This window comes from Amblyomma americanum, chromosome 4, assembly GCF_052857255.1.
Source record: "Amblyomma americanum isolate KBUSLIRL-KWMA chromosome 4, ASM5285725v1, whole genome shotgun sequence".
In the NCBI taxonomy this organism is placed as follows: Eukaryota; Metazoa; Arthropoda; class Arachnida; order Ixodida; family Ixodidae; genus Amblyomma; species Amblyomma americanum.
This window is the reverse complement of record NC_135500.1, coordinates 135,928,815-135,943,707: the sequence shown is the minus strand read 5'-3', so window position 1 is coordinate 135,943,707 and position 14,893 is coordinate 135,928,815. Positions and strand designations below refer to the sequence as shown.

The 14,893-nt window shown below is 43.1% G+C and overlaps 1 protein-coding gene across 1 annotated transcript in view; it reads right to left on the bottom strand.

The window, feature by feature from the left end:
- The window catches only part of LOC144128393 (NPC intracellular cholesterol transporter 1-like), a 47,238-nt gene that overhangs the window by 4,839 nt on the left and 27,506 nt on the right, over window positions 1-14,893 (bottom strand). The window contains exons 14-22 of the mRNA XM_077661768.1: window positions 14,725-14,852; window positions 14,199-14,342; window positions 12,383-12,472; window positions 11,472-11,662; window positions 6,393-6,511; window positions 5,017-5,140; window positions 3,320-3,381; window positions 2,534-2,681; window positions 1,634-1,865 (exon numbers count right to left, since the gene is read on the bottom strand). Of these exons, the coding sequence (XP_077517894.1) occupies window positions 1,634-1,865; window positions 2,534-2,681; window positions 3,320-3,381; window positions 5,017-5,140; window positions 6,393-6,511; window positions 11,472-11,662; window positions 12,383-12,472; window positions 14,199-14,342; window positions 14,725-14,852 (1,238 nt within the window). The remainder of the gene's footprint in view (window positions 1-1,633; window positions 1,866-2,533; window positions 2,682-3,319; window positions 3,382-5,016; window positions 5,141-6,392; window positions 6,512-11,471; window positions 11,663-12,382; window positions 12,473-14,198; window positions 14,343-14,724; window positions 14,853-14,893) is intronic.

The following is a 14,893-nucleotide window of genomic DNA, read 5'->3' as shown; positions in this document are numbered from 1 at the left end:
AATACGGTTATCAAGACAGTTTGCTTCCTTGTGACGCTAGATATTAGTACACGTTTTGTTTTGTTTTTTGTCAGCAAAAGTAATTGCAGATTTAACTGTCCTAGCAAGAGGCAATGGCACACAAGAATATCAAGCAAATAAAAAAAATGGCAACCACACACCCTTTCTTCTCTCGTAAATGAAAGTTCCGTTTCGTTTCGTTCAAAATAACATTTGATGCACAGGTGCTCTTTAATTGCAAGGCATTTTCATCACTACTGTCCGTTCCAGTTCTTTGTTATTGTGATAGCCTTGTAAAAGCGAGCTATGACCACATTTGCCACTAAGTACGACAATTATTCAAGCAATACGATGTATGTACTATCAGCAAGGAATGAAACGCGAACAAGAAAATTGAGGTAGCAACAAAAAAAAACACCAACATACTATTACCTCCTGGAGTGAAAATACAAGTGAGGTTGATTAACACTTCTGAAGAGGAGTCTTCGCACCGTCGAAGTTAAAATAATCTGAGCTAGTATGGAGCTTCCCCTGGCTAAGAGGTTCTTATTTTGCTGCTTGGGTCTCAATTGTCTTGTTCCCGCTTCATTTCTTGCCGATAGTACTTGCATAATGACCCCCCCCCACCTTTATTTTTTCACAAAAGTTGACATCAATTTGGGGGGAGGGTTCATTACACGGGAAAAAAGAATTTAAAGACATTTTTTGGAAGAGTCAAAATTTCATAACATATGTCTGCCTGCCTACCCGCCCGCCCACGTGCTTACCAGTCCGTCCATCGATCCATCATAAACAAAAGCATGTGGTCAGATCCATTCGTGACACCAGTGTTTAGCATCATTCACTCTGAAAGGCGTTTGCTGTATCTCGGAGTGATCAGACAATTTTGTGATACCCGGAATCACCGGCCAATCGCGGCAAGATTAAGCATACGTGCTGAACTCTGAAGGTCAGATGCGCATTTTTTATGCGAGGTTAAAAAAAACTCGCAGGATGGTTACGAGTGTGTAATGCAAATGTTCAAGCCTCTGGTGTGGTGAGGGGCAAGGCATTTTGACTCCCGATCTCAAGCTCGCCAAATCAATTGGTGGTCTGAAGGTCCTGCTTCCTTCATAGCATTTCAGTGTTTATGCTTTATAGCGTCCTGGTTTAAAATGCTACTCTCCTCTCGAGACGATGCTCAAAGCAATGGTCGGCTTTCTATGCATACAGTGGCGCAACCGGGCCAACAGCAGCGCACGCTGAGCAAGCCACCACTGCACACCAGCGGCGCTTCTGTCAAGGGCACACAACATCTTGGCGCTCTGCCAACTTCATCAGGTTTGTCACCCCCCTCATAATGACATATGTTAGAAAGGGCTTATAAAAATAAAAAAATAAAAGTGCCAGTGGGTTCTTACGCGAGTGGATTGGTATACAAATATGGCATTTTCCTTACACGCAGCTTTTCAGGCACACGATCCTTGATGTTAGCCAATAAATGTCTTAATTTTTATAAAAATATGTATTATGCCTTATTTATAAGGCTATATTTTGAATGCCTTATTTTAGTTTTCATGTTTTTGAAGCATCTCAACTAGTGCAGCAACCCAGGCAGGTGGCCGCCCCGTCAATCAGCATTCCAAGCACTCACCATGACCAGGTTGACAAGCGAGACAGCATTGAGCGCAATGTCCCAGAAGTACATGATGCCCAGCAGGTCCACAAGAATCATGATTATGGTGAGGCAGACGATGGCGGCCGCTTTCAGGTTCAGGTCCAGCAGCAGGAAAGTGATGCCGAAGATGCCCACCAGCGAGATGCTCAGGTGCACCGCCGACTCTGCCTCTATGGTCAGGTACTGCTCGTAGAACACGTGGAATATGCTGCAAGCGCACAAGAATGACGACAGAAACACAAGTGAATCTCGGCACACAGACAGAGAGAGTACATCAGCTGGAACGAACACGAATCAGTTGAACTATGCACCGTTCAGCAACTTCTCCGAGCTCTTGCATTTCAGTGCTGTCAAAATTCAACTACCTAAGCACCATCTGGAATTATGCCCGATATGGCCCAGTGCTCAAAAGGTCCTGCTTTTGAAAAGAAATCTGGCAGTAAGATCCTGGCGCAGAAAAATTAATTCGAGCCACAAGTTGCGTTAACTAAGAGAGCATATGGCTCTGACTTTCTGCAGAAGATTCATGTAATCGAACAATCAGCTGATGTTTGCACTGATCAGGCAAAATTCACTGTAGCCTTCAGGATAAAGCTGACAAAAATTAAAATGCAAACGGGACCTTGCCTAATTGTGTTCAGTGTATCAGGAAGGCACTATGGAGATGTCATCATTAACACCTCCACAGGCTGTCAAAATGGAGATATAAATGCTGTGCGCCAACCATCACAACTGCTGCACACCACATTTGCATGCATTTACGTACACTTATATATATTTATGAATATTGCACACAAAGATGTAAAAAGCTGCAGACAAGTAGTATAACATAAGTTCAGCAAGAAAAGCATGCGACAAGCAAAAATAAGCACAAACCTGTAGGGAAACACTGTCGCATTATGCGCCGAAGAGAAAGCCTGCAGTTCATCCGTGACATTGTCAGCCACAAACCGTGCCATTTTGAGTGCAAGGGTGAAGTCCTCAGAGTTTGCCAGGGCTGTGTGGTAGGTCATGAACTGCGTAGCTGCAGAAGATTTCAAAAGAAAGGCAGGGAGGCTGAGGACAGTCACAACGTACGCACACAATGGTGGCATGAACTGGGTGCACAGAACAAGTTTTTCTCAGCTGTAACTGCAGCCAGAGTATATTCTCCTGCACACAGGACCCATTTTCCGGAGCATGCAATAGTTCACTACAAATGATGAGGTGTGCCAGGGCTGCCCTCCAGACATCAGATGCTAAAACCGATGCAAACTAAAGGTTCACCCGGCCGTATTTCAGTAAACAAAATCACTGAATTTGGCAACTGACTGCACCCAAATAACAAAAGTATAAAAGATTGCTTTATCCAGGGAAGAATTTATTGTTTTATCCCTCGAATGGACCCTGACTAAGTTAGTGCACTATAACATCTCATCCACTTCTTTGACCAGCAATGCTTATGTAAGTGGTTTCAAATTTAAAATGAAGTGGAAGGGTGCCCTGCCCTGCTGCATTTATCACAGTTACATCACTCATGTCATTTCTTGTTTTAGGGCTAAGCAGGTTCAGCTGGCGCCTCTAGATTATGCCACTTAAAAGGCCATGAATCAGTTTTCTGAACACAAGAAAAAGAATGATAAATCATAGACAACGTGGATACCAAAAGGCAAGGTTCCTCACCTCCAACCTGTGAGCTGTTCTTGTTGTAGATTTGCACAGCATTTGCATAGGCTGCGTGACCCCTAGTTGTGGAAAAAAAGAAAGGTAAGAGAAATATATTGTAACTCATAGTTTACATAGCCTAGAGTATTTACAACAACCCACACCATACCAGCAGACAAATGATAAAGACTACTGTATGTGGAGGGGTTACCTGCACAGCTGTGGAGTATAAGGAATAATGAAATGAAAAATACCTTGAAATGAAGTTGTTTCAACTAAATCTAGGCCTTTCTCCTTTTTCTACTGAGTACGATTTCAAACAGCTGCTTTTGCAGGCCAACGTTTTGCCATATTAAAATCACTGCTGAGAAAAGCTGCCATCACAAGTAGGTCATTGACAGCTACATTGACAGGTCGTTGACAGGTCATTGACAACTTACTACAGGCAGGTCATTGACACCTAGCAACACAAAAAAAAAAAATGGACATCATGCCACCTCTACTCTAATGAGCACTTCTCCAGTTCAACTGTCTAATGCTCTTAGCTCCTACCACACAAGCCACACATCATTCCAGAGTGTTTTAGGGGAAATCAGCAAGATAGATGAAGATGTCGACAAAAGGAATAGCTACAACTAGTTACCCGTGTAGGCATACAGCTACACTCATGTGAGCATCAATGTTAGCTATTCCTTTGCTTGATGCCATATGTTCAAAACATCACAGAAAACCTTCTTTGCCTCAACTGTGATGGTTGTAAGGTAGGGTATATTCTGAATGCACATCCAAATTTTTGCCCCATTTTGTTAAATCTGCAACCCGAGAGAAAAACGACTGTTTAAAGAGACATTGAGGACAGATTACAGTTGGCCTATATCTGTCTTCTCATGACAAAGAGGCTAGTTCCATTGAAAATGGAGCTTTCATAATCTACAAAAGGCAAAAAAACTGGATGTACCTAGGTACTGCTACCACCGGTCATTCTCACAAGCAAACTGCAATCATGACATCAATCATTTTCCCTCTCTAAAGCCTCCAAGTCTAGGTTGCAATACTACACACTTCCAAAATGCAATCACTGCATTTTTTTTTAATGCGAAAGGAATAAGTATATGGCTCATCGGCAATGAAACCCAGCATCAGAGTTGACCAGCGGCACTGGCCCAAAAATCCCAGATGACATCACCTTGGTATCAAAGAAAGATAAATTTCTTCCGAACGTCGGGGGAACTGAACACAGGACTTTCGCACTGCGAGGCGAGCATGCGACCAAGAGGTCCCAAAACTGCGTTGCTTCTTGGCGAACTAAGGTGAACCATAGGATATCCTTTGACTTACAACTGTATGCTAACGGGCAGGTGTCATTAGAAAGGGGGAGAAACAATTTTAAAATAAATAAAAGGAAATAAAAATAGAAAACAATGCTTTTGCATTAAAAGCATGTAAGTTATCTTAAGAGCTCTGTGTAATTTTTCATTACTACATCACATGTTTGAATCAAGTGGTGAGGGAAAACAAAATGTTCTGAAGTTTGCCTCTGTCAGAATGCAACCACTGTGGGCAAGATCGAACTCTCAAGCTTGAGCCCAGAAGCCAGGCACCACAGCAAATGAACCGCAGCAGCAGATCACAATTAAAAATGCATCAATTAATCAACCACAATTAAAAGACACCTTTGGATGGGTTCTCTGTGTGGGGGAGTCTACAAAACGTACCCCTTGGGACAGTTGGCATCGGGGTTGTCATCCAAGAAATCCAGAAGGAACCTTGAGAATGTACCTCCCACTGGGCGCTCCTGATGCGGCTGCTTTGACAAGCAGGGCACACATGACTTGGGCCCTAGAAAAATAATTAATAGAAAATTATTCCGATATTTGGGGGAAAAAAAAAAAAAAGAAACCTTCAAATTGGAAAGTGGTTATGGAAAGAGCACAACAACCATTTTCGAGTGCACAGCAAACCAAGACCCAACAAGCACTATTGCAGGAGGGATTGAAAATACAATGCACACCTCCAAATCTGAGCAATTAATGATAAAACTTGTAACAAAATTAATGCAGTAACAAACTTGGCATACAATGCACATGCAAACAACCACGTGCCAGTGTTTTACATATATCAGCACCACAGAAAATTAATACCACGCATATTACACAACAGGTGGTGATGAGGCAGCAACTATCCTAGAGAATCGGATCAACTCCAAATGATCTTATTTTGTTTTTTCACTGCACAATGAAAAAATCAAAACTGGTTTTGAGGAAATGAAAAGCGCAGTAGCTGTCTCACTTCTCATTGGAAACCTGAACCCAACTGTGAGAAAAGGTATGAAGGAGGGAATGAAAAGAGAAAGCAAGAAAGAGGTGCCATAGTGGAGGGCTCTGGATATCTTTTGGACACCTGAGGTTCTTTAATTAACGCGCACCAACATTGCACAACAAAAGGGTGTCTTATGTTTCACCTTCATCGAAACACAGCCACGCCAGCTAAGACTGATCCCACGTTCCCGGGCTCAACCGCCAAACACACTGATCACTGAGCCCTTGCAGCGAGCATTTTCCTTTTGAATGAACTGTAGAAGATGTAGAAAAATGAAGCATGTAATACACCAAAAGAAGCACTTCATTAATATTTGACATAGTTCACTCAAAGCATCTCACACGTCGGCGTAGTGGCCCATCTTTATCTGCACTCACCAAAGCACATCGGAGAGACAGTTGAAAAACAAACATTAACCCATCTTTTGCATCCTAAAATGCATAAGCATTAATACGACCAACTTCCACAATGGTGAGTCACGCACACCTCAACTGCCAACTATAGTGTCTTTTCAAGCAACTGTGAAAAGCAATGCTTGATTAGCATCGCTTGCTTATGTGGCAAGTTGAAAAGAAGGCAATGCTTAACACCTATGCCTCAGCCATTAGCCAGAACTTACTAACAATGACAGACAGTTCATACCAACGCCTTTGCTGTAACACACAACACCTGTAACCTCAAGTGCTGCCACAAGGCCCACAGTTTCTACGAAATTCAAGAATGCAATCAAAACCGTTGCTTGAAGGAGTCTCACGTAGCAAAAGGGGCTTACTGGTGTGGTTGCGTGGGCAAAAGGCCATCGTGGCATTGTCCATTTCACAACATGCAGGAGTCTTGGTCCATGTGAAGTAGTCATCTATCCAGGAAAATGGAGGCTCGCTAATTTTAGTCCTGTCAAAGAAAATAGGCCATTCAAAGCAGTGCTAAGTTACCGCAAAAGGACGACTCTAACAGCATGAAAATCCTCTCTCTCCCTCTCTCTGTCTGTCTTTGTCTGTGTGTCTCTTTCTCTCTCTGTCTGTCTTTGTCTGTGTCTCTCTCTCTGTCTGTCTGTGTCTGTCTGTCTGTGTGTGCGCGCGCGTGTGTGCGCGCGTGTGCGTGTGCGCGCGCGCGTGCGTGTGTGCGCGCGCGCGTGTGTGTGTGCGTGTGTGTGTTTGTGTGTGTGTGTGCGTGCGTGCATACATACATGCGTGGTGCATGCGTAGACAGCACCGGACGCGAAATCGGGTGTTCCGATACCACCGGGGGCATGATTTTTTTTTCCTTCTGCTTTATAATTGTCTTTAAGCGACAGAGAAATCAAGGTATTATTCTTCCATTGATCAGCACCACAAATTAAAAAAAAAAACATTCCCTATGCACCTTTGTTTCGGTGGCTGTTGGCATACGCCATGTATGCCACAACAAGCATCTCTTTTCTCCTTCCCTTGTATATATGTATATAAACATGCTGAAAACTACTAACGCTGCATCACGATTCTTTCCTAGGCTCCACTGATGCTACTGGACACTGGGGTAGCCCAGCCTCCAAGCCATGTGCGACTTTTCTCACAGACAAAGAAATAATCTATAAGGCACCTGTGAAAAACCTGTGAAGATGCTGCACAATCTTTTAGGGAGTGTGTTACCGAAACCTTAAGAAGGTGGTCAAACTACTTGCTGCATTCAGTATTGGCATGCCAGAGGCCTCTAACTACTTCCTAGCAATAATCTGAACTGATATGGTTTATGTTTTATGAGGGTTTAACGTCCCAAAGCGACTCAGGCTATGAGGGACGCCGTAGTGAAGGGCTCCGGATATTTCGACCACCTGGGGTTCTTTAACGTGCACTGACATCGCACAGTACATGGGCCTCCAGAATTTCGCCTCCATCAAAATTCGACCGCCGCGGCCGGGATTGATCCCGCGTCTTTCGGGCCAGCAGCTGAGCGCCATAACCACTCAGCCACCACGGCGGCTAATCTGAACAGATAGGTTCTGCTGGCAAAGAAAAGTAAGAAGCAGCATCACTTCATTCTTGCATCTGCTCCACAGTGGTCTGCGTTCAGATGCTCCATCATCTATCCAAGCAATCACTGCACCACTAGGGACCAGTTTTTACCTGCAAGGTCTAGTTTCTAAAAACTGGTTGAAAGTGGGAATGCTATCAAGAAAGCCAACGAATAAAATGAACAAGAAACAAAAAAGTAGGGGTGTGCGAATATTGAAATTTTTGAATACGAATCGAATACGAATATGAAGAAAAAATGGCTTCGAATATCGAATATTTGTTCAGTACAAAAAAAAATTTCAGAAAATGTTGGGCAAGCAAACATTGTTGCCCTTATTTTTTTCAAAATAGTGTACGGTCTTTGCAACTAAAATAAACAAAACTAGACTGCCTCAGTACCATACAGAAAAACATGATGTGCACAGAAATGTATGCTACTTGATTAGACAGCATAACAGTATCCAAACTATAATGAGGTCATGCAAAACAAAATCTGTAAAATGACAGACTGGCCACAAAAAAATAACATGATGACTATTAAACCTCATTCATTCGGAGTTCAAGGGACCGGAAGAAATTCCCGGTTCATCCGAAGGCCTCTGTTAATAAAATTGCCCCGCCCCACAATAAAAAAAAATGCTGCCGAGAATGCTGAAGATGCAGTAAGGCCTTATAAGGCAGCTCCATCGCGATAACACCTGTAAGCATGTGACAAGCCACCCGTTTTGGAGTGCTGAAAGAACAACACAAATGCAAGCAAGGGGCCGGGGAACACACACTGGCGTCGAAGCGGTTTCTAAAAAGGGAAAAGAAATAAGCCGCGCGGAGCTGGGAGCGGACTATCTGCGAATGCGCGGGCCGACATTTGAAGTTGCCGCGGGGCAGCGGTGAAGCTCAGAAACCGAAACTACGCAGCCAGGCTATTTTTTTTACCCTAGCGACAGAGGCCTTACAATTGTTGCCACGCCTGCCGTTACGTCCGCTAAAGAGGTGTGCAGGTTACAATGCACCATGCAATAGGCGGGATTTTAACAGGAACGCTTGCCCTATTGTGACTACTCGAAGCGCCCCTTTAGGAGGCTCCCGCGGCATTCCGCAAGTAGGCTTTGTTTCATAGCTAGTTTACAAAACGGTATGGCGGAAGTCACGCTCGGAGAGTTATGAAGTCGACGGGACACATTCTTCGGATGTGGGAATTAAATATGTAACATATTACAGAAGGATTAAAAAAAAAAACGCGATTTCCCGTTGCGATTGCTCGAAGCGGGCCGTCGGCCATCTTGTTCGCAGCACGGGTGACATGTGAAAAAGCCCACTTGGGGAACTTCTCACGGGGTGAAGCCTTGCGGCGTCGGGATGCGGTCGGTCCGCGTGATAAACGGCGGAGAAGGAAGCGGATAGGACCTCTGTATTGTTTTCCTGGAATTTTTAACTCTATTATCGGCTAATTTGCCTAGATATTGTGGTTTTGCCACAGTCGAATTTATGAAACTATGCGCAGTATACGATCGCTGGCGAGTACTCGGGAATTTTCGAATATTTGGAAATTCACGAATATCAATTTTCAAATACGAATATCAAACATATTCGATTCGTATTCAAAATTTCGAATATTCGCACACCCGTAAAAAAAATCTCAGAACAGCACACTGCACTACAAACTTACGGCTACAATTACTCTCTAGCTCAATTATATGTGCTTTCCACACACATTTATGATGCATAAAGAAAAAAAACCACGTGAGACATGTACAAATATACTAGCAACCACACGAAGAAATGCCACCCCAGCCCTTCAGCAACGTGTGAAAATGTCAGTCACTCTGCAAGCACAGCTGGATGGAGAGCAAGTACTGACAGCAACAGGTGTGCACACAATTGGAGAGAAGAATGGCAGAAGGAAGAAAGAAAAGCTGAAGGAACCTGTCAACTTTTCAAAGGAATGAATGCCCTTTGTTCAAGGGGGACCCACTGGGGCTTGCTCCACATTCTCGGAAGCAGCTCAAAAGAAAGTGACCCACTGCCGGGCCCCGTGGAAGTCCACTTCTAGCAAGAAACAAGAACACCATAAAGGAAGGAACAACAGGCACTCTGTGCAATGTATGAGATTTTAAAGGAAGCCACCAGAACAAGGCAGAGATAAAGTGCGATGCACAACAGCGGCAGAGAGTCCAGTGCAGTCCAATCTGTTTTTGAGAAGAATACTTTGGCTAAGAATCACCAAAGGTCTGCAGATGTTCCAACCTTTTGAATGTAGATTTGAAAAAAGCATTTACTCAACAATAGGCCTTCAAGCTGATGACCCCATTCAGCAACCTTGATAGTATTTTCAAAGGCACCTTTATTTGGTCAGAAAGAAGCCTTCGTTTGTAAAGAAATGAAGATAACCTGTACTCTGCACAGTGTATTACACAAAGGACAAAATTAATGTCCCCTTCCCTTCTCATTCCTTTCTATAAGATGGAGGTAGAAGAATAAGAGAAGGCTTCCATGACACACATACACACACAGAGAGGGAGTGAACAACAAGCATGCCGATAATGGTAAATCGACCAATTGTGAATAAAAAAATAAATGCGATGCTTCTGGTCAAAACGCAATATACTTATCCTATTCTAAATGCATATGGCGCTGATGTCACCAAGTCCCTAAAGAAGCAAAAGACTAGCATTAATTTTTCATGTGGTTGCAGGTCATGATTTCATTTCATTACGTATTCTATTACGCACGCTCTCGCGGGCTCTACTACAAGTAGATTCCCAACCAAACTCATTTTGTGCACAGCCTGATGGTGTCCTATGTTCGAGTGTTTTTTTATTCATTATAATGACGACAGTGAAATTCAGTTTCTATAATTTGAAACTATCTACAAGCAAATTATTCACTTCAAAGCCTCCGTATCAGCAATACTATCAAAGAATAGCGTTATACTATGCGCAAACTTGACTAATCTGATCACATCCTGTTTCACATGTTATCGAATGGAACTTATAGACTTATATCCGATGCTTTCTTAGCCTCGCTTCAAATTATACTATGTTTGTTTTGGACTTTTGATATAGCATTCCTGCTCCAAGAAATAAAGTTGGAGCTTGATGCATCAGCAGCCACAGCCAATGGAAGAGGATCATCAGTACGAAGACAAAGCTCGGGCTCACTCTCAGAAACGCTGGCCTATGAACAGCAACATTTTACTAGTAAAGATTGTGGCCATCCACAAACAATTTTTTCCGTTTTCAAAAACCTGAAACCAAAATTGCAGTATTAATAAATAAATAGATAAGAATAAGACAAATATATTATTTCTGAATACAAACAGTTATGTACCATTTGTTTCAAAAGTTTATAGTCCAACAGTCCATTTAGGTGAATGGCGCGGTGGACTGTAAACTTTTGCCACAGGCGGTACGATTGAGGCCGAGCAAATTTGTAGCTATGAGAACAAAGAACGTACAAATATTGCCACCGAATCTTTAACCTCCTGTTCACAATGTTTGCTTGCACTGCACACGTGAACTGACCAACCTGCCCAAATTTCAGGCCCACAAAAAAAATTTTTTAAAAGGGGGGGGGAGGGGCCATGGTGACTAGCAATGTTGAAACACCTGAACACGAAACCAACATCTGCTATGAAAATGAACGTGTATAAGCCAAAGCTCACCTTCGTAAAATATCAAGCGAATCAAGCGAAAGCGAGAAACTAATACAACAGACATGTGCATTTGGCACTTCGTGTCGATGCTGCAAAGCCAATGAATTTGGTACGTATGGCAAGCAGGTCGTATAAGATGCGTGTTTTCTGCCCTAACAGCCGTACCACGTAACCACAAGATGACGAGAAAGGTAGTACGCATGCTCACACATTGGAGTACATGGCAGCCAGGCTGATCTGTGACTGCAGTGACTGGGAGCTGCAGCCGGGTGAGCCGCAGATGAGGCTCTGGTCCTCAAAGCGCGTGTAATTGTAGCCCGGCTGCACCACAAAGTACAGCGGTGGCCCCACAGCCAGCGCTGTTTTCTGCATGTGGAAGTAGTCTTGCAGGTACGAGTCCTGTGCGAAAGAAGGCAGTTGAGTGGTACAGCAGTTAGACTTCCATCTCGGTGGTAAAAATGCCCATTTTAGTGCTGTTTGAAAGCTGCTCCCCTAAAAGAATGCATACATATGCCTGTCAAATGAATGAAGCAGATGCAAAGGCTCAACTCTATTCTGCTCAGAGTGCGTGAAAAAACTTGGTTTTCTCAGAATCCAGGCCTGGAGTCAAGAACCGAAGCTCAAAAGCAGTACCTCGCCACTATGTGGTTCACAGAAACATGCAAGAAGTATGCACTAAGTATTAGTATAAGTTAACTGATAACGGTGAATTTGTCCATTGTTGCATGCTGAAAACAACTAGTGTGTGATGATTATTAGTCAGAAAAGCATATATGCAAGTCTCGTTTGAAGGCTCGAGGCACAAAACTGGTGCTCTATAATTTGCTACAACCGCTGCCTTGCTACTGAACAATGGTTAGACTCTGACAGCAAGGACATCGAACTAATGTTGCTAGCTACCACTCTATATAGTGAAGTGATAAAAATCCTCTCTACAGCACTGATTAGCCAACACTGCTTGTCTTGTTACTGGCTTGTATGAATGGCAGAGTACTGTTAACCTGACAGGTAGCTGATTACCTTAGTCATTGCATGTCAAAATGCTTATTAGCAGAGAGGCACTGCCAAATGTGTGAACTGATAATCTTGCTTACAGGCTGTGAACAAAACAATGCTTACCAAAGGCATGGAGATCTCTTGATCCAAGCCTATCCTAGTGTTTGTTAGAGCCCCACATGACAAGCATGTCCATCCGACAAACACCAATAGCTGTAACGAAAAGTAAACAAACAAAAGGAAAAACATAGGTAAACAATGACATTTCCAGCGAGCGCCAGTTTTTTGTGCCTGTATTCAGGCCCAAAATGTGTTGTACAAAGCTGTAAAGTAGCACTAACTTCTAACTAAAGCTGCTAACAATCCTTTCAAACAAATTGAGTGCAGCTCAATTTAATTTCAGTCAGAAAAAGTACTAAGAGCTGACCGAGATGGCTCATAATTCGCGATGACTAAACAGCGTAAACAAATAAGCACACACTTGAACCCCTCTATAGTAAAGTCACTCTACATCAGTTGGTGATGGCATGACTCCGAGGATGCTCGCTGGCTAGTTACTAAATACAAAGTGTTGGCTTATTAAAGAAACACTCAGAAGTACCTTCCATCCTGGTCTCATCGAACCTTTATGTGATAAATATTTATTTTCAGTTCTCAGTTTATGTTATGTTTTCAATTTCGTTTAAGTCTTGTGGAAGTACTGCATTTGCACGCATACAACGCGGCTATGAATATAACATCAGTTTCAATCCGTATAAAAACCAAGAGCTTTGTGTGAACACGGCATCGTCTTCGACAACTTCAGAGTCATTTATGAGGCAACAATTGAGAAACGCACACGACACAGTCACGCATGGCAAAACCGCCCAAGCAATGCCGCCACTGCCGTGCTCCAATGTTCACACTTATATTCCCTTCTCTACTCATCACTGCACTTTCACTAGCTTTCCTTCCTCAGCAAAGCGCGTCGACTTCTTTCTACGTTCACAGCCAGCTTTACTTTCTTTTTCTTCCGTGCGCGCTGCACGTTTTGCCTCACGGCTCCAAGGCATTGAAAAAATTGGCTTTTCCTTGCGCTCTTGAGCTCGGCAGTGAAGCTATCTAAAAAAAAAAAAACGTTTTATTGTTTTCGGTATCCATTTTTCTCCAAACGCTGGCCTCACGATCCTTGACTTGAAAAAAGTCTTAATTTTAAAGGGAAAAAAAAATGTACAGTCTCCTTGAAAGGCGAAATGGGACCTCAGTTTCACTGTACTAGATCCGAGTTTACCATAGCTAGTTCTACAAGAAGGCCACTAGACAAGCACTTCTACTTTCTGGCCAAAATACAGAAGATGTGAGATGCTGTTTGTGCTATAAACACATGCATACAGATAGGGATCAGACATTCATGTGCTCAATGCCTCATTACTCGCAGAAAAGTACAAATCTTCTTCATATCTGGTGACTGAATGCACATGGCAGATAACTTCTACTGATGTCTGTGCACACATGAAGTGCTGAACTTTTCTGACACTAGTGCAACTACACCAAAAAATTCCTCTGACATCAAGCCTAACGCCTCTTCAATGTGAGCGAATTAAAGCCATGTTTCAACAAAACTGTTGGAAAACCATTCCTGTTATGAGAGGAAAACTTCATGGAGAATCCAATACAAAGGCCAACATTTTATATGAGGCGCTTCAGAGCTTATGCAGGATGAAGAATCCTACAGGACTGAGGTCTATAGTGCAACACAATTTTAACTTCACATAATGGTTTATGGGAGTTTAACAACCCAAAGAGACTCAGGCTATGAGGGACTCTGTAATGAAGAGCTCCAGAAATTTCGACCACCTGGGGGTTCTTTAATGCGCACTGACATCATGGGAAACAAGGAAGGAAAGAAAAAAGAAAAAACACGCAACAACCACTACAAAAAGATCTGCCCAATACTAACCACAATAAGACGTACAGGACCCTTCATCAAGAAGGGAGCATAGTGGTGAGCAAAACCCCTGTACAAAAACCCTTCAGACGATTCATCTTCAATCATAATAGAATTTGACCCTGAAATGCAGCAGCATACATCCAGACGCTGGCTCTGCAAAAAAAAAAAAGAAACACAGGCATCACGCCACTGCACTGTAACTGAAAGGAAGAAATCAGAACAGAATGTTTACCAAAACGGTTGGAGTAAAATTTGTTCCAGCAAAAGCACAAATTTTATGAACAACAAATCTTTGTAATACCTTCGAACCTTTTAAGCTTTTGAACAACCAATGCTTACTGGAGAGACAACATAGTAATAGCACAGCAGCCCATAGTATACCTCACGATTTTTTTATTTCAGCACCAAGCAGTTAGTTTTCTCTGCACAGAGGAGACTACTGCTGGATTTCGCTGGCAAGAGCTCATTAGGGCAACTTCTGCCCGCTGATCTCTCTGCCCGTTTAGCCAAGGTGAAATCGGGGGAAACGACTCACTCTTTGCCTGCGGGCATCTAGTGTGAGCAGCGCAACGAAGCAGGTCATCTGGAGTGCGAAGTCGAGAAGAAGTGCAAGCCCAGCGTACAGGGCAAACGTCCTCACAGCTGGCATGGTGCTCAGGCCACCTGAAATGTCCAGAGATCAGAAATTACAGGATTAGAAGATT